Genomic DNA, 25,650 nt, shown 5'->3' on the forward strand with positions numbered 1-25,650 from the left:
TTAAAGGGCACTTAAAATCGATTTCTGTACTCCACCTCGACGAGCGGAGTAGCGCCAAAATCGATTTTGTTAATTCGAATTAGGGTTAGTGTGGCCGCACACCACTGAATTAATGTGGTTAAATTAATGGGGTAGTGTGGCCGCACACCACCGAATTAATGTGGTTAAAAACCGAATTAATGTGCTTAGTGTGGCCGCGCACAATCGAATTTATACAACCTGTTTCCCAAATTCGAATTATCTAAATTCGGATTAATCCCGTAGTGTAGACATACCCTTAGACACAGTTTGAAGCCAGTGTGTTTCAAAAAAGTCTTTTGGATGGGACATAAAACTAAGATCCTGGCAATTTGCATATACTAAAAGTTCCACTGCAGTTTTTTGCAAGAGGAAGCGTTTTAGTTGAAGTGACATGAGCAAATTCCAATTTGGGCAATTAAATTCTGCCTACCTAAAATTATCCTTAATGTTAGTTCTTCACCTCCTAAATAGTTGTGCACTGTTGCATTATGCAAGTTAAACTGATGCTTCAGTGTACTTCAGAGTTCATAGCATTTTGGTAGATAATGTAATTATATTACTGTGTATTATAGCAGGGGTTCTCACCCGTGTTCTTCCCGAGGCCTCCCTGTGTCACAATAACTGTGTTTCTTCATATAAAAGCCAGGGCCAGCGTTAGGGGGTAGCAATCAGAGCAATTGCCCTGGGTCCCCTGCCACAGAGGGCCCCACAAAGCTAAGTTGCTCAGGCTTTGGCATCAGCCCTAGGTGGTGGTGCTTGGGGCCCTGGGCTTCAGCCCCATGAGGTGGGGCTTCATCTTTCTGCCCTGGGCGCCAGCAAGTCTAATGCTAGCCCTGCTTGGCAGACCCCCTAAAAATGACTTGTGGCCCGCCATTGGGCCCTGGACCCCTGGTTGATAAACACTGTATCATAGTATATTCATATGTTACATTATGATATAATATGTGTGATTCATTATATGTGTATGTAATATATATTAAATATGCTGCATAGTTTTTTGTTATAAAATGAATGATAATATTTCTAGCATCTCAGAACAAGAAATGCTGTGAAAGATTGCCTGTTTCTCTGTATCTCACCAAGCTCACGGTGTGCTACTTTGAATTCTGTGAGTCTCTTTCATTTTGTTCCTGCTGGTCTTGAAAAAATGTTAAGGACCCTCAAAGCATCCAGGATTTGAATGTCAGCTATTGATCTGTCCTGTAGGTCTAACAATTCAGTGTAATATTATTCCTGAGGAGGTGACAGAATCTCACTTTCAGGTGTCACTCTAAAACATAAAGGATTTCCAGTATGTATAGACTTGAATGGAAGAAATTGTACTCTGCAATCAGGAGAAAACAGATACACCTCTACCTCGATATAACGCTGTCCTCGGGAGCCAAAAAACTCTTACCGCGTTATATCGAACTTGCTTTGATCCACTGGAGTGCGCAGCACCGCCCCCCCGGAGCACTGCTTTACCGTGTTATTTCTGAATTCATGTTATATCGGGTCGCGTTATATCGGGGTAGAGGTGTAAATGTGCCAGAGGAGATCTGCTACCACTTCAACTGTTTAATTTCCCCAAGATGCAAACCCAGTGTAACAAGTGAAACACGGTAACATGATTTTTTTTTTAAGTAGTGGCAGTAAATACATGATTGCAATGTTTGCTTGAAGTTTTGTTACTGTTGTCATTATGGTATGTTTCCAGATACCAAGAGAAAATAAATATTAATCCTTCTCCCACTAGTATAATGATGCTGTGGTATTTGACGTTTTAGCATTTTGTTTTGTACAGCATTAGTTGTGATGTGTTTTATTATTATTGATGCCACCTTTAATTTTAAAGGGACAGTGCCAAGCTTGCTAAGCCCCACATAGGCGCCGACTTCCCCTCTGCCTGGTGGGTGCTCGACCTCCCCCCACCTTCCCTGGCCCCACCCCGTCCCGCCTCTTCCCACCCCTGCACCGCCCTCGCCCTGCCCCTATTCCAAACCCTTCACCCAAGTCCCCGCTCCTTCTCCGCCTCCTCCCCTGAGCACGCCGCATCCCCACTCCTCCCTCTCCCTCCAGGAAAGTCCTAAGCGCCACCAAACAGCTGTTAGGCAGCAGGGGGTGGGAAGCGCTGGGAGGGAGGAGCAGGAGCAGGGACGCGACATGATTGGGAGGTGGGGAGGAGATGAAGTGGGGGCGGGGGGAGCTTGGCTGCCAGTGGGTGCCGAGCACCCACTAATTTTTGCCCCTGGGTGCTCCAGCCCCGGAGCACCCATGCAGTCGGCACCTATGAAGCCCCAAATTTGTCCCACTTTTCGCCTTCTATCCAGGTCTCAAAACATTTTTTTCTGATCTCTGTTACATTTATGCCATACATACACAAGTTAGATAAAAGCATAAGCTACTCTCGCTGGAAGGTTGTTGTGGAGGATGGTAAGCCTTGAACATGGGTCCACAAGTCCCCAGGCAGTGCTCAGACTATGGCCACTGGAGGTCACCAAATGACTGGAGAAGGGGGGGGCTAAAAAGCTTTAGTTCACAAAGAGTCTCATCCAAGAAGCTTCTGACTGGGGGAGATGTCCAGCCCCACCAATTGGCTGGGACGCACTACTTAAGCCAGAAAGAAGTACAGGAAGTTGTCTGAGCGATTCGATGAATTCCTGGCTGGCTACTACTACAGACCCTACCTACTTGTCTGACTCCTGTTTCCTGCCTCCCTTACTGTACCTGCCCTCCTTGTTCCAGACCCCCGTCTGCTCCCAGTTCCTGTTTCCTGCCTGGCTCCAGGTCCCTACTTCTACGCCCTACCCCTGACACTGACTCTGGGCTTGACTTCGGTTCTGACCTTTGGCTTGGCACCTGACGCTGACCCCAGCTCTGGTTCCAGACTCCTGACTCTAACCCTTAGACCTGACTACCCACAGCCCAGTCCCTACAGTTGCAACATTACACCATTTTATTTCTTATAATTCAGAATAATACACAAGAACCCCAAAACACACACAGAGAGAAAGAAGGTAGCTCTTTAAAACAGAGAGGCACAACTCATCTCACCTTACTCTTCTTTCTAGGCTGGTTGTCTTCAAATTGAGTCTGCTTGGCCCAGATCATACACTTCCTTACAGAGCTCTTTCATCTGCAAGCAGGACCAGGAAACCTCCCTGAGCATTTAAAGTGACAGATCATAATTTTAATGCAGTTGTCAATACACCACAATCTCTAATCCAGGATCAGTGCTTGGAAAAATGTAGTGATTCCAATAGCATTTGTACTTGTCTCCCAAAGTGGTTCTAACACTGGGACATCGCATTAAGCACTATAACTAGCAAACTAATAGTTCAGTCATTGTGAACAACAATTAAAAAAAAAAAAAAAGCAATGTAGGTTGTTGTAGTATAACAATATAGTTAACGGAATGTATGCTACACCAGGTTCTATTCACAGCCCCAACTACATATTTGTGATGCAGAAATGAGATGCTGCTCAATAGATTGTGTAAACTAGCATATGATCATCCATCTTGGATCAATAGTGAAAGAGCAATATTGACATTAAATTACCATTAAGTTTCTCACAAGGTTTTGACACCATGCAGTTTTGCTTGCTTGTGTGGATTTTGTAATACTTGCTTACATAAATCAAAGGATTTATTGGAACACTGCCATCGTCTAAGCAGCAATACCTTATTACATATGGTGATTCCAGTCAGATAGACTACATCAGAAAGAACCAACTTCATTGGTAATGGCCAAGATTTTAAAAAGCGACTAGTGATTTTAAGAAACTCAGTTTTTGGGTGCCCAGCTTGAGATGCCTTAAAGGGGCCTGATTTTTTTCAGAATTTGTTGAGTGCCATGCTCTGAAAATCAGGCCTCTTTCTGGAGTCTCTCAGATGATATACCCCAAATTATTAGTCACTTTTGAAAATCTTGTCTAACATGCACAACTCGCAGTAAAAAGAACTACATCATAGTTAACCATCAGCATTTCTTCAGAATATAATACAGCCCTTAGCAGTTTAACAGAATTTGTAAAACTATCTGTAATTATGCCATCTGGTAATGCTCAGTAATATTACACAGTCACGATGCATGGGGCAGTTCACATCTTTCAGGGTTTGTCTACACTTACCGGGGGATTAACAAGTGGCGATCGATGCATCAGCAGTCAATTTAGCGGATCTAGTGAAGACCCACTAAATCAACCTCAGATTGCTCTCCCGTCGACTCCTGTATTCCACCATGTTGAGAAGATAGGGGGAGTCAATGGGACAGCGTCTCCTGTCGACATCGCATAGCATGGACCCTGCGGTAAGTAGATGTAAGCTACGTCGATTTGAGTTACGTTAAAGTAACTCAAATTGTGTAGCTTAGATCGAATTTCCCCTGTAGTGTAGACAAGGCCTCAGAGATTGTTTGGTGCTCTTTGTAGCATTGAAGACTCATGTAGACATTGGTTCACATTTTGAAGGATCTCTTCTCAACTATAAAGTCTAGATAATTTTGTCTTATTTCAAAGTGATGAGCACCCACAGCTTCCATAAACATCAATGGGAGGCACAGGTGCTTTGAAAATCAAGCCACTAATTTATTTAAAATGAAAGCTTACTTTCTGAAGTTGGATAATGGTTTGAACAATTGACTATGAGATGATAGGTTGTAGAAAATGTTCCAGATTGTCAACCCAGTGAGACCTTACCCAATCCAAATTTATGTAACCGTATTTGTGAACTATGTGGTACTTTCTATAGAATGGCTTGAGTATGTGCACTTTTGCCCTCTGCTGAATGGAATGGACCAGTAATTTGCTAGCTAAGTGAATTACTTCCCTTTACTGGAGTGAAGCCTGGTCTACACTTAATTTAAATTTAATTTAAATTTAGGTTGACTAGCCCTGGTACTTGGGTGGGAAAAAATCCACACCTCTGAGTGCTGCAGCTATGCCAGCCTAATCCCCAGATGTAGACACAGCTAGCTCAATGGAAGAATGCTTCTGTCAACATCACTCAGGGAAGTGGAGTTACTACAGCAATGGGAAAACTGCTGCTGCTGTAGTGTATGTCTACAGTATGGCGCTACAGCAGCATAGTTACAGCATCATAGCTGTGCTGCTGTAGCTCTTATAGTGTAGACCTGAGTAATTGATTCATTCGGCAGCTGGGCTTACAGCTTGGTGCTGGCTGGTGCCTGGCTGGACAGACTAAGAGTAACCTTGTGTAAACCCAAGACTGGCCCCCAGGCTGCAGGGCCAGGCAAGAATGGCTGCTCTCCTCATGCAGGCCAAGGGTTACCACCTAGCTGGTATTTGACCAGCCTTGCCAGTTTTTTAGTGGATTTGCCAGTTACCAGAAAAACAATTTAATCTGCCAGTTTATGTGGATCTAAAGATTTGTATTATTATCACAATACACTGAGATATCTAATATTAAAAGTTTGTGTGTCCAGCTAAAGATGTTGCAGTGTTCCCACTTCTACAGTTTAAGCAATAATCGATCAAAACTGTTGAAAATACAGCAGCTGTCTGCCCACCAACACACAAGCACACCACTCATGTGTGTGAAAGGGGGTTTTAGTCACACGAGAAGGTAAGAGTGAGGAGATGTGCAAGGCATATTAAATAATGGAAGATCAGGGTGATGGTGCGTGTGATTCTACTGCACCTCTGAAAAAAAAGCTTGCATCAGAAACTGCACATTCAGAGAACTGGCTAAATGAAACAGACTACAAAGGCTGGCTGGCAAAGTGTGCTGCTAAAACAAATGCCTATTTGTTATCAATGATATTATCAATCTTATCTATATGTGTTATCTCTCTGCATATTATAAGTGGCTGTTGAAGGGAGATGGATTGCAGAGTGGCCTTGTGGCTGGGGTTGTGGCAGCCTTGCCTTGTGGTGGTGGTGGAGTACCATTTTTGTACATTTCAAAGGTGGTAACCCTACCCAGGTCTGTGGGGCTGAGTGCAGTATTGTCATCTCTCATGATTTTGTCATGAGTCTCATGATAATTACTGTTCTCCTTAAAACCCCAGCTTCTGGAGTCAAGTGGATATGTGATGATTCCAGCCTTCATTCTTAAAGAAAATGTAAGTTTCTAGCCCTTGTGGCTGTGAAGAAAGCTTCAAAAGTGACCACAATGCATTCTAAAGGCTCAAAAAGTAGAAGGCAAATACAATCTATTATTTCTTACATAATCTTGTGATTTTAAAGCCAAGCTCAGGATTTTTGGCAAGCCCAACTCATGATCTGTGAACATTTGGGGTTGGCAATACCAATGATGAAAGGCAGCAGGGAGGGGAAGGGGCAGAGGGAGGGCAGCACTCGGGGTGGAGGGGGTTAGAGACAGGGGTAGGGTGACCATATTTACCAAAGTAAAATCGGGACTCCGTGTGGGGCTGGCCTGAGCTGCCTGCCATCACTGCTTGCCTGAGCCCCCGACCCGGGGCTGTCCCAAGACACCTGGTGTTGCTACTCACCTGAACCCTGCACTACCCAAGACTGGGGCTGACCACCCAATCTCCACCCTGCTCTGGGCTGACTGCCCGAGCCCCACGCCACCTGGAACTGTTCACACGAGCCCCACGCCACTCCGGGCTGACTGCCCAAGCCTTGCGCTGCCCAGGACTGTGGATGGGACTGACCGACTGCCCGAGCCCCAGGCGGCCTGAGCCCCGCACCGCCCAGGGCTGACAGCCCGAGCCCCGCCGCCGCCCCAGACACCCCTCCGTCCCCCCTCCCCGTAAGGGGGCGCAACCCATTAGTCTGGCAAAACTGGACGTGCCATTTGCTCTTCACTGGTCAGAGCAACTTGCAACTGGCAAGAGGAGACGGGACAAGGACCCAGTTTGGCCAAAAAAGTCAGGACATCCGGGACAGGGCTTAAAAAAGGGGACTGTCCTGGCCAAAACCGGACATATACGGCCCCCCTAGCCAGGCGGACTGGGGTGAGGGGGGTAGAAGCACGGAGATGAGGCAGAGGCGGCGAGGAGCACATAGGTGAGGCAGGCGGCGTGGGCGGCTCCCCCAGGCGGCAGCGCTCAGGCGTTCGGCAAGGGCAGCCCGGCGGGGCCCTAGCGGCTGGCGGCGGGGTCCTCGCGCGGCTGGCTGTGGGGGCCGAGCGGGCCGGGCCGGGCGGAGCGGCGGCGGTGGCGGCCCGGCGCGAAGATGGCGGACGTGCTGAGCGTGCTGCGGCAGTACAACACGCAGAAGAAGGAGATCGTGGTGAAGGGGGACGAGGTGATCTTCGGCGAGTTCTCCTGGCCCAAGAACGTCAAGACCAACTATGTCATCTGGGGGTGAGTCGCGCGGCCGCTGCAGGTCCCCCCCGCCCCCCGCATGCGGGCAGGGGGTGGAAGCTGCCCCGAAGTTGTTACCGCTGAGCGGGGAGGCGAGGCGAGGCGGGGCGGGGGAACTGGTGCGTGCGTGGGGGGGAGCCCGCGAGCCCGGCCCCTCTCCCCCGGCTCCTCGGGGGTCCTGTCTCCACTGCGTGCTCTGCCATGTGCTGGGAGCCCGGTTCCCCTCCCCGGGACCGGCCGTTGTTTGCTTGTTTGTTTGTTGCTCCTCGGGAGGCTCCCGGGTGGCCGTGGCTGGTCGTGGCCCCTTGTTTCCTGGTGCAGTGTCCAGGGGGGAGCGAGTCCCGGCTGGCAGAGCGCGGGTGGGGGGCCAGCGGGAACCGAGTCGGTGGGGGTGGGCTGTACGCGGTGTGTGTCCCTGTGCCCCGGGGGGTGTCGCTCCTCTGTCACCCTGGGAGCCTTGATCTCAAGTCAAACAACGAAGTCTCTTTTCTTCCTTTTGGGAGGAGCCTGGTTTCCCCCAGCTCTGAGATTCAGCCAGTTGGAGAGAGCAGATCCAGCACCTCAAAGGAAAGACGGTGATTTCTTTCCTGCCGCGGGAGCTGGCAAGAGGGTTATGTCCATTTCAGGTGTTGAGGTTTTAGATTTCTGCTCTAAAGAGGGCACGCTATAGATTGGTGGCTGGCCTGAGAGTTGTTTTTTTTCTGACTTAGTACCTCATACTGAAAGGAAGTGACAAGTATCCTAGAAGTTGTTTTACTACTAATCTTCTAGCTAAGTTATGCGTATTGTTTGCTCACTTTGTTAATTGCCCTTTCATGAGGATGTGTTTCTACTCTCCTTTTCTCCTTGTGTAGGGAGTATAGTTGGGTCCAAATAGAAACTCTTGATCTGACCACCTGTGAACTTTGTAGAAGCTTCTATGGGGCTATACAGGCCTATCCTTAATGGGGCCCCCCATCTTTGCTGTAATACTAATATAGTTTGTCTCCCAACTTTTCTGGGAGACAGCACATTGTAAACAAGTACATTCACAATGCAAATACCTCCCCAGATAGAAAGAGGGTGTGTTTATTTTTTAAAGTGAACTTTCAAAATGTTATTCTTTATACGATATAAATTTTGTAGCCCAACAATTGTATTGTCTAAAAGCCAAGGGGTTGCTTTTTCCTACTTTTTTCTATACTCCTTGAAAATGAGTGCCTGGTTTTTAGTTAGACTTTATTAAGTGTCATTAAATTGTAGTAAGACATTCAATTTCTCCCAAAAATAATGCTGCAGAGAAAGCTGGAGATCAAAGAAAAAAATAATTTTCCCAAAGAAGCTCCATAGGTAGGGAAAGGGGGGGCAATAACACACTCAAGGATCTTTCAGCTGGTCATCTGAAGTCTGGGGCATTATTAAAGAACTTCTGAATTAGGGTAAGAACATTAGATTTGTTAACTGGATCAGACCCGTGGTCCAGTATTCTATTTATAGTGGTGGCCCTAACTTTCAGAAGAAGTCAAAAATAACCACCACAATCATAGAACTGGTTGGGACCTTGAGAGGTCATCTAGTCTAGTTCCCTGCACTCATGAGTAGACCATTCCTCTCCAGTGATGGAGATTCCACAACCTTCCTAGGCCATTTATTCTAGTGCTTAACCACCCTGACAGGAAGTTTTTGCTAATGTCCAACCTAAACCTCCCTTGCTGCAATTTAAGCCCATTGCTTCTTGTCCTATCCTCAGAGGTTAAGAAGATTTTTTCCCTCCTCCTTGTAACAACCTTTTACGTACTTGAAAACTGTTATTATGTCCCCTCTCAGTCTTCTCTTTTCCAGACTAAACAAAACCAGTTTTTTCAATCTTCCCTCATAGGTCATGTTTTCTAGACCTTTAATCATTTTTGTTGCTCTTCTCTGGACTCTCTCTAATTTGTCCACATCCTTCCTGAAATGTGGCATCCAGAACTGGACACAATACTCCAGTTGAGGCCTAATCAGCACTGAGTAGAGCGGAAGAATTACTTCTCATGTCTTGCTTACAACACTCCTGCTAATACATCCCAGAATGATGTTTGCTTTTTTTTGCCACAACGTTACACTGTTGACTCATATTTGAGCTTATGGTCCACAATGACCCCCCAGATCCCTTCCCGCAGTACTCCTTCCTAGGCAGTCATTTCCCATTTTGTGTGAGTGCAACTGATTGTTCCTTCCTAAGTGGAGTACTTCGCATTTGTCCTTAAGTAAATAGGATGAAATTCAATCAGACCATTTCTCCAGTTTGTCCAGATCATTTTGAATTTTAATCCTAGCCTCCAAAGCACAATGCAGCTAGCCAGTTGTTCTTAGAGTTAGGGATTTGTTTCTGACTCTTTCAACTAGTCAGTTTATAATCTGAAGTATGTGACTTTATTACCCTTCTTTCAGGGTGTTCAAAAATCTGCTTGAGTTGTATATGCACTTTCCTCCCCTTCTCGCCTCACGTAAATTCTGCCAAAATGGATAATTCCTAGTTAAGGGGAGGGGAGTAATTCCTTTAGATATCTTTCCAAATATTAACTGTTTTTATTGCTGTTTTCTTGAGCAAGCAGGGAGGCAACTTTGGGGTGTCTCCTGCTCAAAGTTTTCTGGGATAGCAACCAGTAAAATTTAACAAGACTCTGGTCAGTTTCATTACTGTTATTCAGAACTGTGGGGGGAGCAGAGAAACTAACATCATAGAAATGTAGGGCTGGAAGGGACCCTGAGAGGTCATCTTGTCCTGTTCCCTGCTCTAAGGCAGGGCCAAGTAAACCTAGACCATCCCTGACAGGTGTTTGTCCAATCTGGTTGTAGAAGCCTTCAGTGATGGGGATTCTGCAACCTCCCTTAGAAGCCTCACCCAGTTTTTAACTATCCTTAATAGTTACAAGGTTTATCCTAATATCTAACCTAAATTTCCTTTGCTGAAGATTAGGCCCATTACTTCTTGTCCTACCTTCAGTGGACATGGAGAACAATTGATCACCACCATCTTTGTAACAGACCTTAACATATTTGAAGACTTATCAGGTCCCCCCTCAGTCTTTTTTCCTCTAGATTAAACATATCTAGTTTTTTAACCTTTCCTCACGGGTCAGGTTTTCTAAATCTTGTATTATTTTTGTAGCTCTTCTCTAGACTCTCTCCAGTTTGTCCACATCTTAAAGTTTGGCACCCAAAACTGGACAAAGTATTCTGGCTGAGGCCTCACCAGCGCTGAGCAGAGCAGGACAATTACTTCCCTTTTCTTACATACAATACTACTATTAATATACCCCATAGTGATTGGATGTTATTTCTGGACCTCCTTGGTGGGTGTTCTTTCCCTATTTTTTATATCATCAGCCTTGGTGGAAGGAGTCCAGTAAAATTTTCAAATCTTCGTTTAGACTAAATAATTTATTGATATAGCTGTCCAATTCTTGTAGGTGAGTGAGATCCACTTGGCTTAGAACATTAGTAATAGGATTCAGATCTTTTTACATCTAGGTCACTGGAGAGAATCCAGTCCCTGTTCATAGTTCTTAATGCCTGACTGTGCAGAGAGTGTGTGGTTTCAGTCCAATATGTAGTAGGTGTTTGTCCTCACTTAATTGTAACTGACAACCCTCTTTGCACTCTGGACAGAGAGGTCAAAAACTGCATAGTCATGGAGACAAAACTATTCTGTGAGCCTTAAAATTAGTCCCTCTGGAATTAAGTTTAAGTACATTATCAAGATAATATGGGGCAGCTTCCATTTCTACTGTATATTTTTTGTGGATAAATGGAGCTTTCACTTCCAGTAATTCAGCACTTTTCCAAAGGATGACATTTGCTCTAAAATCCTTTCTCTAGCTATCTTCTAAAGCCAATTGTGGTTTTTTCCCCCCCCTCAATGGACACAGGACACTTTTAAAATTGCCTTTACCATTCTTTCACTGCTAAGTAGATTACACTCACATGGATAGTAAACAGTGTGTGTGTGTGTGTGTGTGTGTGTGTGTGTGTGTGAAAAGTTGTTTCTTGGACTCTGATCTGCTAGTTGCTATTTGTTACTCCTGAAAGGCAACTTCTGAGCCAAGGGGCAGACAAGTAGATCCAGAGAGAGACTTTTATGCAGTCTACTTAGCCAGTAGACGGGGCGATCTCTAGAGTTGACGTTAGTGAATAGTGAACAGCTAGTTCACTGTTGCTGTAATTTGTGTAATAGACAGTGTACATGTTGCTTTTGCATGTGTCTGTTTCTGAAGATAGATCCTTCTCTTCGAGTAATGGGTTGTCCATGTTACTGCTTTCTTTTGTGCATGAGGGATACATTTTACACTAAGCACGCCAGTAAAAATCAGTATCTTTCACATCTTCCAGTGTGAAAGAGAATAGAAAGTAGTCTGATGGATTAATGATCTCTTAGCATCTACAGATTGAGGGTAAATGAATGAACTGGAAATACAAGTGTCTGGTTTAAAAAACAAAAAACTTTTGCTCTTGCTTAATGCAAATGCTTTCTTTTACTAATATGGCATGAAATTGTTAATCTGGAATTACATGTAAGTGGAGAGATGCACAAGGTGAATGAAAAATACTGTATTTTGTGCAGGCCTAAATTCAGGACTTTTTGTTTCTTTTGAAACACTTGATGGCATTACTAACACCAAAAGTAGAAGTTGGATTAGTCCTTGTGCTGCTTTGGGTGTTTGTGATATCAACTGCAGCAAGCTATCCTCAGTTTAGGTCTTGACATGTAAGCAAGGAGAGGAACTGACTTTCAAAGGAATTAAAATTTAAATATCTTTTTTAGGCAAAGTCTTGGCATGTATTCAGTTGCATACCCTGGCATGGTTTATTGAGGTGGTGGTAGACTGTTTAAACCACCTAGATACATTGTAAGACTAGGGGCAAAATGCCTTCAACTGCCCAAGAAGTGCACTGTTAATCTACTAATGCATACCCTAGGGTGGCTAATTTTGGTTCATTTAAGAAAATGTTTTGAAAAACATTGTGGGTTTATATAACATCCTTCTACTATGAGAAGTTGTGCCTATAAAAAGGATAAGTGATAACAATATGGAAAATTATACATTTCTAACCTTTTTTTCTCTCAAGGTTCCTGTGTTGTTTTGACTTGCCCTTTCAGCAGTAGCTTATGACCCAACAGCCACTTTCAACTCATTTTTAATGTATATACTTTGCTTATTGTGGAGGCAGTCAATGTCAGAGTGCAAAAAAGCACAATATGAACGAGAGGAGAGGTGGCGGGCTGAATCGCGGACTGAAGAGAGCAAGTGGCGGGCTGAAGAGGATAGGTGGCGTCAGTTTGCTGACAGAAGGCAAGAGTCGATGCTCCGGCTGCTGGAGCATCAAACTGAAATGCTCCAGCGTATGGTTGAGCTGCAGGAAAGGCAGCAGGAGCAGAGACTGCCGCTACAGCCCCTGTGTAACCAACAGCCCTCCTCACCCAGATGCCCAAGAACACGATGGGGGGGCCTCCGGCCACCCAGCCACTCCACCCCAGATGATTGCCCAAGCATCAGAAGGCTGGCCTTCAATAAGTGTTAAAGTTTTAAAGTGCAGTGTGTCCTTTTCCTTCACTCCTCCCCCACCCCTCCCGGGCTACCTTGGCAGTTATCCCCCCTAGTTGTGTGATGAATTAATAAAGAATGCATGAATGTGAAGTAACAATGACTTTATTGCCTCTGCAAGTGGTGCTCAAAGGCGGGAGGAGAGGGTGGTTAGCTTACAGGGAAGTAGAGTGAACCGGGGTTGGGAGGGTTCATCAAGGAGAAACAAACAGAAGTTTCACACCGTAGCATGGCCAGTCACAAAACTGGTTTTCAAAGCTTCTCTGATGCGCACCGCGCCCTGCTGTACTCTGCTAACCACCCTGGTGTCTGGCTGCGCGTAATCAGCGGCCAGGCGATTTGCCTCAACCTCCCACCCCGCCATAAATGTCTCCCCCTTACTCTCACAGATATTGTGGAGCGCACAGCAAGCAGCAATAACAATTGGAATATTGGCTTCTCTGAGGTCTATCCGAGTCAGTAAACTGCGCCAGCGTGCTTTTAAACGTCCAAATGCACATTTCACCACCATTCGGCGCTTGCTCAGCCTATAGTTGAACAGGTCCTGACTCCTGTCCAGGCTGCCTGTGTACGGCTTCATGAGCCATGGCATTAAGGGGTAGGCTGGGTCCCCAAGGATAACGATAGGCATTTCAACATCCCCAACGGTTATTTTCTGGTCTGGGAAGAAAGTCCCTTCCTCCAGCTTTTGAAACAGACCAGAGTTCCTGAAGGCGCGAGCATCATGTACCTTTCCCGGCCATCCCACATTGATGTTAGTGAAACGTACCTTGTGATCCACCAGGACTTGCAGCAGCATTGAAAAGTACCCCTTGCGGTTTATGTACTCGGTGGCTTGGTGCTCCGGTGACAAGATAGGGATATGGGTTCCGTCTGTTGCCCCACCACAGTTTGGGAATCCCATTGCAACAAAGCCATCCACTATGACCTGCACGTTTCCCAGAGTCACTACCCTTGATATCAGCAGGTCTTTGATTGCGTTGGCTACTTGGATCACTACTTGGAGCAGCCCCCACAGTAGATTTGCCCACTCCAAATTGATTCCCGACTGACCGGTAGCTGTCTGGCATTGCAAGCTTCCACAGGGCCACTCGCTTCTCAACTGTGAGGGCTGCTCTCATCCTGGTATTCTGGCGCTTCAGGGCAGGGGAAAGCAAATCACAAAGTTCCATGAAAGTGCTCTTGCGCATGCGAAAGTTTCGCAGCCACTGGGAATCGTCCCACACCTGCAACACGATGCGGTCCCACCAGTCTGTGCTTGTTTCCCGGGCCCAGAATCGGCGTTCCACGCCATGAACCTGCCCCAGTAACACCATGATTTGCACATTGCTGGGGCCTGTACTTTGTGAGAGGTCTATGTCCATGTCAATTTCTTCATCACTCTCGTCGCCGCACTGCAATCGCCTCCTCGCCTGGTTTTGCTTTGGCATGTTCTGGCTCTGCATATACTCCAGGACACTGCGCGTGGTGTTCATAGTGCTCATAATTGCCGTGGTGATCTGAGCGGGCTCCATGATCCCAGTGCTATGGCGTCTGGGCTGAAAAAAGGCGCGAAACTATTGTCTGAGGGAGAGATGGAGGGGCGAGTGATGACATGGCTTACAGGGAATTAAAATCAGCAAAGGTGGCTGTGCATCAGGGAGAAACACAAACAACTGTCACACAGAATGGCACCCCCAAAGATTGAACTCAAAACCCTGGGTTTAGCAGGCCGTTGATTTCACGGAGGGAGGGGGAAGCAAATGAATACAGAACAAATCTGGTCCATCTATTTTTTACATCTTAAGCTGGCAGCAGACGGTGCAGCAGCATGACTGATAGCCATCGGCATCTTCTGGGTGCTTGGCAGAAAATGCTGTACTACGACTGCTAGCCATCATCGTCAAGACGGTTCAATAGGCCAGGAGACAAAACATGTCTGCCCAGGTGCCTCTGATTGAACTCACTGAGGAATCCACTGCCAAAAGGCAAGGAGCTGCTGCTGTGTAGCAATGCAGCCCCACGTCTGCCAGCACCCAGCTAGCCGATGACGGCCACCAGTCATACTGCACCGTCTACTGCCAAAAGGCAATTAGCTGCTGCTGTGTAGCAATGCAGTACCATGTCTGCCGGCACCCAGATGACATATGGTGACGGTGAGCTGAGCTGAGCGGGCTCCATGCTTGCCATGGTATGTTGTCTGCACAGGTAACCCAGGTAAAAAGGCGCGAATCGATTGTCTGCCGTTGCTCTGACGGAGGGGGAGAGGCCTGATGACATGTACCCAGAACCCCCCGCGACACTGTTTTTGCATCATCAGGTATTGGGATCTCAACCCAGAATTCCAATGGGCGGCGGAGACTGCGGGAACTGTGGGATAGCTACCCACAGTGCAACGCTCCGGAAGTCACGCTAGCCTCGGTACTGTGGACGCGGTCCGCCGAGTTAATGCACTTAGAGCATTTTATGTGGGGACACACACAATCGACTGTATAAAACCGATTTCTATAAAACCGGCTTCTATAAATTCGACCTAATTTTGTAGTGTAGACGTACCCTTAGTGTCCTTGCTCTGTATTAACTTTCCCATCACCCATAATGGGAGTAGGAATTTTTTCATGGGGGTTAACCAATGAAGTACCAGTAGCGCACTGTTGCGAGTTGGTGATGTTTATTAGATCATTGAAATATCCTAATCAGCAAGTCAGAATGTGATCTTGTAACACCATATCTTCAGCCAGTGTAGTAATAGAGATCTAGCAGTTTTTTCTGCCTTTTTATTGATCAGTTACAAACTCAGACTAAAATGCCTATTATGCCTGATCACACAGAGATAAGCAGTAGTTCAAAGAAACGAGACAATCTAAAATGATTTTTTTTTTTTTAAAGTGCTAATACTACTGCACAAACCAGGTATTTGTTGTGGATGACATCACTTCTGGGGGATGTTGAATGGAGGAAGAGCTTTCATTACTACCAGGGCTCAAGAAATTTTCTAGACATCTACTAGCCAATGGTAAAAAAAAAAAATGAAAATAAGTGGGGGGGCCCCCATCAGTAAGTGCTGGGGCAGTGACTTGGGCCCGCCCCCTCCCTCTCACTGTCATCAGCTTCTGGGGATGGCAGATTGCTGGGATTTCTACCAGGGTGCCGATCCTAAAACCTGGCTTTGTGGGCACTAGCTTTAAAACCAGCTCTTGGCTAGTATGTGTCTAATCGATTTGAAGCTGTACACCTCTCTCTTTCTTTTCCCCCACCAATATGATTCTTGATAGCTTGGCTGCTGGTCTGTGGTTCCTGATAGTATCATTGAAACTTACTAGACTGGTCAGTTTCAATCTACCGTTGGTTAGTAAAGCAACAGTCATAGCACCTGTAGAGGCACAGGTGTCTGGAACGTGGGGACCACATTACTACATTGATTTATACTTGGTTCATATTTGGTAGGTGCTCTTTAAAGCATAAAAGTTCAATAAGCTAAAAGTCTGCAGGTTATGTCTTATGCCCCCATCTTCTCTTGGTAAGCTTGCTGCTTCTGGGGTGGAGTTTTCAAGCCCTAGGTGCTACCTTAATGGTTGATAGTTGGTCACAAGGCACAGAAAACGCTATTTAGGGTATGCTGGAAAAGTCATTTGCTTGTGCAAAGAGACGTTACTTTGAAGATCAGGCTGAACTCCTAATGTGCTTTTAGCAGCCGTGTTGCTGAAAAATAACAGTCTGACGCCAGCAATCTGGGAGTCCAGTATAAATTTGTAAATCTATTTCCATCTTACTGGTTTATCTTCTGAATAGCTTGTTATCATGTTCCTTATGAGGATCCCTTACATTTTGCTTGTATCCAGACTCTCTTGTGCCTCAGATATTTAGGATACACTTGGTTTGTAAAGTCTCTGAGCTCTTCACTAGCATAGATTTTACAATGAAGATTTTACATATCTATCTCCAGAGCAAGTCATCTGGAGAACACTTTAAATTATTTCCCAATGGATGTTGAAAATCTCCTCAGCCCCTCTCCCCCATCCCCAAGGGTCTGAGTAAGTTATTGCAGCTCTTTTGAAAATTAGGAGAATAAACATGAAGTAGTGGTTTGTCTTCCAAAACTTTTAAAAAGAAAAACAAATGTTAATCTTATAGTTGTCAAGAATTGTAACTATATACTTCTATACTTTTATTAGTTGGCCTCTTTTCTTACACCTAATTACTCCAGCCACTTCTGGAGTTTTGAATCCATTCCATGTAGAGGTTGTAAGTATGTGGGTAATGATTGATAAAATATCTGTTGTACTCATGCTGACAAATTTGATCAGTGGCTTTTCATTTTTTTTTTTTAATAGCTTGATATACCAAACAAGATTAATGAGGAGTATATGTGTGAGGAAATACGGTTGTAAATAAAATCTGTTTCTTGATGTTACAGGACAGGGAAAGAAGGCCAGCCCAGGGAATACTACACTTTGGACTCTATCTTGTTCCTGCTGAATAATGTGCACCTTTCACATCCTGTTTACGTCCGGCGTGCTGCAGTAAGTAGAGCACATGGAACTTTGTTCCTTAATAATGTTGGAGGGTGCATGCTTGACAGCTAATAATTTTTGTGATCATGTTAGTATTTTCAGGAAATTAGAACAGTTACTGTGACATTAACTAACATACTTACAAATACTCAGCTGTTTCTTGATAGTTACTTGGCTAACAACATGGTATGGCATAGTTATAATCATGAACAACAGTAAAAACATAACTTTAATAAGCGCAGCTTTCAGTGACTGGCATTATTGTTTTTGCTCCTCACCTAACTGGAATTGTTACTTGATTGGTACAGCCGAGCTGTAAAATAATAATAGTAATAATCTCCTCTTCTGAAAAATCAAAACCGTCTGCATTTTTATATTGAAACATCTCCACCATTTTCTGACAAAATGTCCACTCCAGTCTTGTGCAGAACAGTTTCACTCCTCTTAGTTCTTCCCTTGATGCTCTGTATACTTTTTCAACAGTGGTGAGTAAGTTGTTTATAGCCTGTTCACACATGCTCTCTGAAGAAGTTTTTTATTTATTTATCATAAAAAGCACTTGCTGACTGAGGTTGGGGTAACATGAGGGAAAACAATACAGGACTAGTAAAGAGAGCATAGAATATGTTTCAGCATAATCACTATATTGCTGAAAAAGGCTCTCATATTTTAATACTTCAGTATTGACAGTACAAGTAAATCACTTTGTGGCCTGTACCTTCTTTCTTGAATACTTCATAAGCATTAAGATTGATCCAAGTTAGTACAATATTTTGTATTCTGTTAGCATCTGTTAGTCTGAAATACTGAAATTGACTAAAATCTTTGACCCGAAGAATATTTCTGTGAAGCTCAAAAGCTTGTCTTTCACCAACACCTCACCCACCTTGTGTGTCTAAAATCGTTGACACCTGCTCTTAATTTTCTTATTGAATGAGTAGAATGAAATTGATTCACTGTTCACAGTAATTGTAATACTTGACACACTGAGTACCGGACTTAATGTGGACTCTGACATTGTTTTAAAGAAGAGAATTTAAGAGAAAAGATTACAAAATCATGTGGAAAAGTATGCATAATACTAAAGGATAGCATGTTAATCAGAAGCAGTGCTGGATATGGCAACTGAGCACACACATCCTTCTCCTATTCTGAACTGAGGTGGGAAGAGGGAGTTAAATGTAAAATAATCTATTACTACTTATTTGTAAGCTTGAAAACAGGAAGTTATTTTTTTTGCCATTCTTAGTCTTGCAGCTAGGAATTATTTGATATATTTGAACATATTTTAAAAACAAATATTCTTCTGTTCTTAAGACAGTGGCAAAACTAAGTAGAAAGACATGACAAGGTGTGTTTTATTGGTTCATTAATCTGTGTCTCAGTTCAAGCATAGCATCTCTGCTATGTGTGTTTAGTGATAGCTTTTAATACCAGGGTTTAAACTATCAAAACAAGGGCTTTTGGTTACATATGGTCTTATCTTTTCAGAAAATTTCTGTTTAATACATCTAAAGAACCAGATTAGCACTAATGTTTGTACATTAAAAGCCATCTTCTTTCTTTTGCTCCTTTGAAGATCAGTCTTTTACTTAGAGCATCTTTAAGGTTTCATTTTTAACAGCTTAACTGTAACTTGCAGTTGATTTTGTGAGAGAAATATAAATGCTGTTTCTTAACTTGAAATGAAAATGGGAAAGGCTGACCCTGCAAAAATGTTGGATCAGATGTGTGTTCTTGAGTGGTGTCAGGGTTCCCTCCCCACTCTGAACTCTGGGGTACAGATGTGGGGAACTGCATGAAAGACCTCCTAAGCTTATTCCACCAGTTTAGGTTAAAAACTTCCCCAAGGCACAAATTCCTTTTCTTGTACTTGGACGGTATTGCTGCCACCACCAAGTGATTTAAACAAAAATTCAGGGAGGGGCCACTTGGAGCCCTATCCCCCTTTCCTGGGGAGGCTTGAGAATAATATACCAACCAATTGCCTTTAATGTAAGTACAAACCAGACCCTTTATCTTTAGGACACTAAAATCAATCAGGTTCTTAAAAGAAGAACTTTATTATAAAGAAAAAAAGTAAAAGAATCACACCTGCAGAATCAGGATGGAAGGTAACTTTACAGGGTAATAAAAAGATTTAAAACACAGAGAACTCCCCTCTGGACTCTGCTTCACAGTTACAAAACAGGAATAAAACTCCCTCTTAGCATAGGGAAAATTCACAAGCTAAAACAAAAGATAACCTAACACATTCCTTGCCTCACTTACAATTTCTGTAATTCTTAGATGGATTATTCCAGGTATATTTTCAGGAGATGTTGTCCCTGCTTGGCTTCTCTCGTGGGAGAGGGAACAAACAAAGAGAGCCCAAACAAAACCTTCCCTCCGCCCCCCCCCGATTTGAAAGTATCTTCTTTCCTTATTGGTCCTTTTGGTCAGGTGCCAATCAGGTTATTTGAGCTTCTTAACAGGTAAAGATTCAGTACAGCTGCTCAGGAGGGATTTTATGCTACCCTTATCTGTATGTTTATGACAAGTGGCTATAACTTTAATGTTTTTTTCAGATAGCCTATGTTTGTGACAAACCAACTAAACTGAAAGAGATACTGTAAAGATTTTTAGGCTAAACATTTGCTTACCTGCAGAGTGTTTCCATCTAGTAGACTTTACTTGAAGGTAATTTAGTTTATTCTACACTCTGCTTAGGTACATAATCATAAGACTACCTCGATATACTGCATGCAAAAGGACTACACCCAAATCCAAAAATAGTAGCTATTTACTGTGATGTAAATTGGAACAAAATGCTCAGATGGCTAAAATAATGTTAATCAGAAATTCTAACCGATTTAGAATGAAATCTGTCTACCAGAATTTTACTTGAGGTGGCATAGATGATCCCAGAAATGAGCCAAGATGTTAAATGATATGCCCAATGTTGCCATTGATTTATTGGAAGTAATTAAGTTGAGAATAGCATGTGCACCTTGAATTTTGAATGCAGCTTAAATGAATTATGCATCCACCAATGTTGAGCAGCTACCTAATATTTATTTTGTGATGTACCTAGAACATTCCTGGATGCTTGAAAAGTAATTGCAATCTGTTGACTGCTGACCTGGACAGTACATTGGTGTTACACGTATCATTATGCATTTAAGTGGAGCCAGCTGTATTTTTTTAATATGTTGAATAGATAAAGCTTAATAGCCCTTTCTCTTCTTCCTACTTTAGCTTATGGTTTACTGTGTAACCATGCAGTTCAAGCTTGAAAACAGGAAGTTATTTTTTTTGCCATTCTTAGTCTTGCAGCTAGGAATTATTTGATATATTTGAACATATTTTAAAAACAAATGAAACAAACAAAGAAAAGCCTTCCTCACTTGGTTCATTTTATGAAATAATTCATTTCCTGATGAAGCACTGCTTTATGAGCAAATGCTTAATTTTAAACTCTCATACTCAACAGATTTACTGTAAAAGAAAACTTTGAAAAATAGGATCATTCTTGTGAACAATTTAAAAGGAAAAAACATGAAACGTAGTGGTTCTGTTTTATCATGTGTTGCCAACAACAGTTTTTCACAAAAACAGCTTGCATGTGGTTGTATGGTTACTAAGCACTGTGGGTAAAGTTGTTAGAAAACCTAGTAGATGAGGATTCTCCAGCTCTCCATTTCTAACAGATCTTATAATTTATTTACAATATAATTTGTGTATCAAACAGCAACTTCTAAATAAAGGAAATGTCTTCCCCACAAACTTTATACATGTCATATTATTTGGGTTTTGTTCTGAGGCATCCTGTTTTTGGATGTGGTCTATGTAAAATAAAATCTTCAATTCTTTTCAGACTGAAAACATTCCTGTGGTAAGAAGACCTGACAGAAAAGATCTACTTGCGTACCTAAATGGGGAAACATGTGAGTGAAGTTCTTCCTTTTTAGCACTGCTAAACTGCATTTTATTGCTTCACTTTTGCAGTGGGGAGGGAGAGATTAAACAAGAGTGGACATATGAACCTGTATATATGTTGGAGTATATGAGGCCTGTTCAAATGGGCTTACAGGTGTTCTGCCACCTCTTTGTTCTAAATTTCACTTGTCTGTCTCTGTGTGTCATTAGTAGCTATATGATAAAACAAACTGTGACAGCTGAGCCAACAGCTTCTTCAGATGTTAATGCTGCTGTGTGGTAGGGATGTGCATATACTTTTTTCTAGAGTGTGACAAAGACCTATTCAGTAATACCACACACGTACTATACCAGAATTGAGAGTATGAGTCCTACAGTTTGCTAAACTGATATATTACATGCTAACACTTATTCATTAGCAGCATAGCAATTTGTATGGTCTTCCAGCATTAAAATCTAGGTTACCAGTAGTCAGAGAAGAGAGGTGCTTGAAGATGTTAGCCTGTCTGTAGATGAATACTAATGCATGTTGTGTTTTAAATATTTTCTCTGCAGTTTTTCTTGTAGTACTGTATTTTTTAGTAAATTGGAATTTGAGGCTACTCACTTTTTGTGATATATATGATAAGCATGCTTTTATTTCAAATGGGGGCCATTAGTTTAATTTCCTCTTACAAATGTAAGTGAATTTACAGAGATACTTGATTCCAGATTACAAAATATTTGTTACCTTTGCAGTGCTGTTTGCTTCCTGTGCTCACATCTTTGAATACTTACATACAATTTTGTGTTTGAACCTTAGCAACGTCATCAAGTATAGACAGAAGTGCACCACTTGAAATTGGTCTTCAGCGATCCACTCAAGGTATGATTTAACTGCTAAGCAGAGTTGGTATGAATTTTATGAAAGCCCACCACAATTCTGCATTTTTAATTACCTTTTTTCCCCCTTTAGTTAAAAGAGCAGCAGATGAAATATTAGCAGAAGCAAAGAAACCAAGAATAGAGGTAATGCAAATGACTAATGTCATCCATCTGAGTTTCTTCTGGGACTAACTAGATTTTTTTTATCTGATATTGTAATTTAGATAAACTTCCTTTCCTGTAGGTTCACATACTTCTCCCATTAATGTGAATGGGAGTTGTTTATGTGAATTAAATGGAGACTGTGCACCAATACTTAGTAGGAATTTCAGCCTCTCCTTTGAACTTTGATGTTTGACTTTACTGGCTTTAAATTCTAACACACTTAAGTGGTCTGTAGTATAAGAGGGGAAATCTGCAACTTTATAGATCATGGATGTATATTTTGTATCACATGGCTGGAAGTTAGCCTAGTTGCTTGAATAAGGGCTGAAGGATTGGGACCTAAATCCTATTTACTGGCATTAAAAAATACGTAGGCACATTTCATCCTCTTAACATGTAGCTACTCTTACTTCCCCATTCAAGACCAAAGCATTTGACCTTTAATTTACATCTTCCCATCATTATTCTAGGTGTGTTTGTTAAAGGATCCTTATCATACTTGGTTTACCTGTTCTGATACTACAGTGCTCTTGGTAACATGTGAAACTACAGTCCACCATTGTTACCCTTAGGCCTGGTCTACACTAACACCCCAATTCGATCTAAGGTACGCAACTTCAGCTACGTGAATAACGTAGCTGAAGTCGACATACCTTAGTTCGAATTTACCGCGGTTCAGACGCGGTCCACACGTGGCAGGCAGGCTCCCCCGTCGACTCCGCGGTACTCCTCTCGCTGAGGTGGAGTACCGCAGTCGACGGCGAGCACTTCCTGGTTCGAATTATCGCGTCCAGACCAGACGCGATAAATCGAACCCGGAAGTTCGATTTCCAGCCGTCGAACTACCGCGGTAGTGTAGACAAGCCCTTAGTCTGACCTGACATCCTGGCAGTTCATTTAATGGTGTACTTACACAAGTGCATCTTCAAAGCAATATATTACATTTATTTATTCAATTAGGAAGTGGTTAGCATTACTTACAGTCAAGACCATGAGTCTGTGACAAAATCTGATTTAATGTTTTTTCTCAGTTACCTTTTGTGTCATCCTTGTCAGTTGGTTGCTAAGATTCCTCTATGAAATTGGCTGTACATATGTCCTGTGTATTATAGGCTTCTTTTTTTAGGTGGCCTGAAACTACCAGTTAAATATTACTAAATGTTCCTACTATTCTATAACAAATTAACTTTTATTATTTTCTATAGCAAACAATTAAAATATTGTCCTGTAACTTGTCCTATTTTAAACTAAAATCATGATTTATTTTTACCATTTTGCTGTGGAAAAATAACTTGTTTTAGAGTACAGTCATCCTCAAAAGATTTAGGAGGGGTGGTGCCATTGCTGATAAAGTGGATTAGATGTGCTCACAGTTAGTGAAGCTACTGCAAATTATTCCACCTCTTCACTCTTTCACTAGCCTGGTGCTTAGTAGATGAGTGATTCATATCATAATTGAGTATATGACTTACTAACAGTCTCTCTACCAATTTTTGCTTCATTTTCAGATGTATGTTGAAAAGCATACAACATAGCTTCACTTTAAGGGCTTGTCTGTGCTAATGCCACAGTTTGCCCATTTTTTATGTTTACATCACAGGCATGTTGTGATATAGTTAAAACAAGATTGGACAGACCAAGACCTTAGCAGCACAGTATAGGCACTCAGTTGTGTCTGGACACAGTTCCATCTTGTGTAGACTAAACTCTGGTTTAAGTATATTCTGGAACCATGCTGCAGTCTTGATCTTTGCAGCTGTGTTCAGGAGACAACTCTGTAACCAGGTCCTCTGAAAAGTGGTTCTTGCAATATAGATGGATCCTGTCTGTCCTCATTCTTTCCTGTGGCCTAGCTGTTTCGTGTGATCGCTCGGTTTACAGACCCTGCTGATGAACCCATTGGTCTTTTGAATAATAAAATACTTAAAAGCTAATTAATTTAAGGCTAACCCGTGCTGATTAGTGGTCACTGCAAAGAATTTGTTGGGTGCAACTTGATGGATGCAAATAATTTTTTTGAAAAATCATTTAAATTAACTGGGGGGGAGAGGTACCTGTTTCTTAAAGTTAATGTTAATAATAGAAACACAGTTTATTTGCTTTCTTGGATAAACATCTTCAGCTCAGGGGCCCACATCAGTATGTTAACATTTGTCACAGATGTTTAACTTCAGTTCTTCACCTTCTAATAGGCAGCATACAGTACAACCTCATTAATTCACACTAATGTCTGGGAGCCCCTTTTTCAATGAGCAGTTAAACCTTGCAATTATTTGTAAAATAAACAGGGAGCTGCCACATCAGTTTACAGCTGTCACTCTGGATTTGCGTCTCAGAAGGAGCTAGTCTTTGCAACCACTTCAACTCTTCAATAGACAGACATTTTATTGGAGCATGGTTTATGCTTGGGTGCAGTGGCATGAGAAGCTGTAAGTAGTGTGCAAAGACTCTACTCCTATGGAGCAAAGACGTTAGGGGGCAGTGGGATGGAGTACCGGTGATCTACAACTTTATTGCATTATCCGATGAAGTTATGGTTCTGCTTCACTTCAGTGGTACTGCAGATTTCTTATCATGGTATTCAGAATTAACCAGACTTCTTTGTAAATAGTTCTTAAAGAAAACACTGTGCTGTTCTAGCAGCTCAAAGTCTATAAAGCCTGTTTAACCAGCTACCTGGGGATTCTCCCTGTGTGGTGACTCCATATCTGCCTGATGTTGGAGTTTGGCTAGGTACACTGTCACAACGGTCCCTTCAAGCTATAGGGAGTGGGATGCAACTTGGAACAGACTTGACGCTGCTTTAAGTTTTTTTGGGTGCCAAACTGACTTTGGCTGGCCCTAAGTTCAAAAAGATGAAAAGATGGCATAAGTCCACCTTTGCTGCCTCTTCCCACTTCATTTCTGCCTTAAGCACAGTTCAACAAGAGAATCTGGCTTTTTTTTTTTTTTTTTTTTAAATAACGAGTTAATTACTTTAATTTGTTTTGGGAGTGCCATTTGGAGAGGATCTACATCAAGATATAAACTAAATTTGACTTTCTGTGCTAATACATCACTTAAATATCTGTGCAAATCTTAAATACCATTTAAATTTTGTTTGGGAGGGAAAGTGAGGTGATGGAATTCCATATTTCAAGAAATATGAGCTCTGGCAGCCAACATAAAAGCCATTCTCTAAATTGTTGTCTGTGACTTTCAAGAGGTGACTTGTAGCTTTCTTTAGTTGTTAACTACTCAGTGTTCTTTCTGTTCTTTCAAGAATCAATTTTTAGTAGTCTACCACTCAGCAATCCATCCGTGCAGCATGGCTACAAAACTACACCAGATTGGCAAGGAATTTCTTTAGTC

General features: G+C 42.8%; 1 protein-coding gene across 1 annotated transcript in view; it reads left to right on the plus strand.

The window, feature by feature from the left end:
- Positions 1-7,115: 7,115 nt before the first annotated feature.
- LOC112109629 (parafibromin) overlaps positions 7,116-25,650 on the plus strand; it is a 179,762-nt gene continuing 161,227 nt past the window's right edge. The window contains exons 1-5 of the mRNA XM_026655363.1: positions 7,116-7,292; positions 17,256-17,361; positions 21,209-21,278; positions 22,073-22,135; positions 22,226-22,278. Of these exons, the coding sequence (XP_026511148.1) occupies positions 7,162-7,292; positions 17,256-17,361; positions 21,209-21,278; positions 22,073-22,135; positions 22,226-22,278 (423 nt within the window). The 5' untranslated portion in view covers positions 7,116-7,161. The remainder of the gene's footprint in view (positions 7,293-17,255; positions 17,362-21,208; positions 21,279-22,072; positions 22,136-22,225; positions 22,279-25,650) is intronic.

Source organism: Terrapene carolina, unplaced genomic scaffold (assembly GCF_002925995.2).
Source record: "Terrapene carolina triunguis isolate 2854851 unplaced genomic scaffold, T_m_triunguis-2.0 Scaffold210, whole genome shotgun sequence".
Taxonomy (NCBI): domain Eukaryota; kingdom Metazoa; phylum Chordata; order Testudines; family Emydidae; genus Terrapene; species Terrapene triunguis.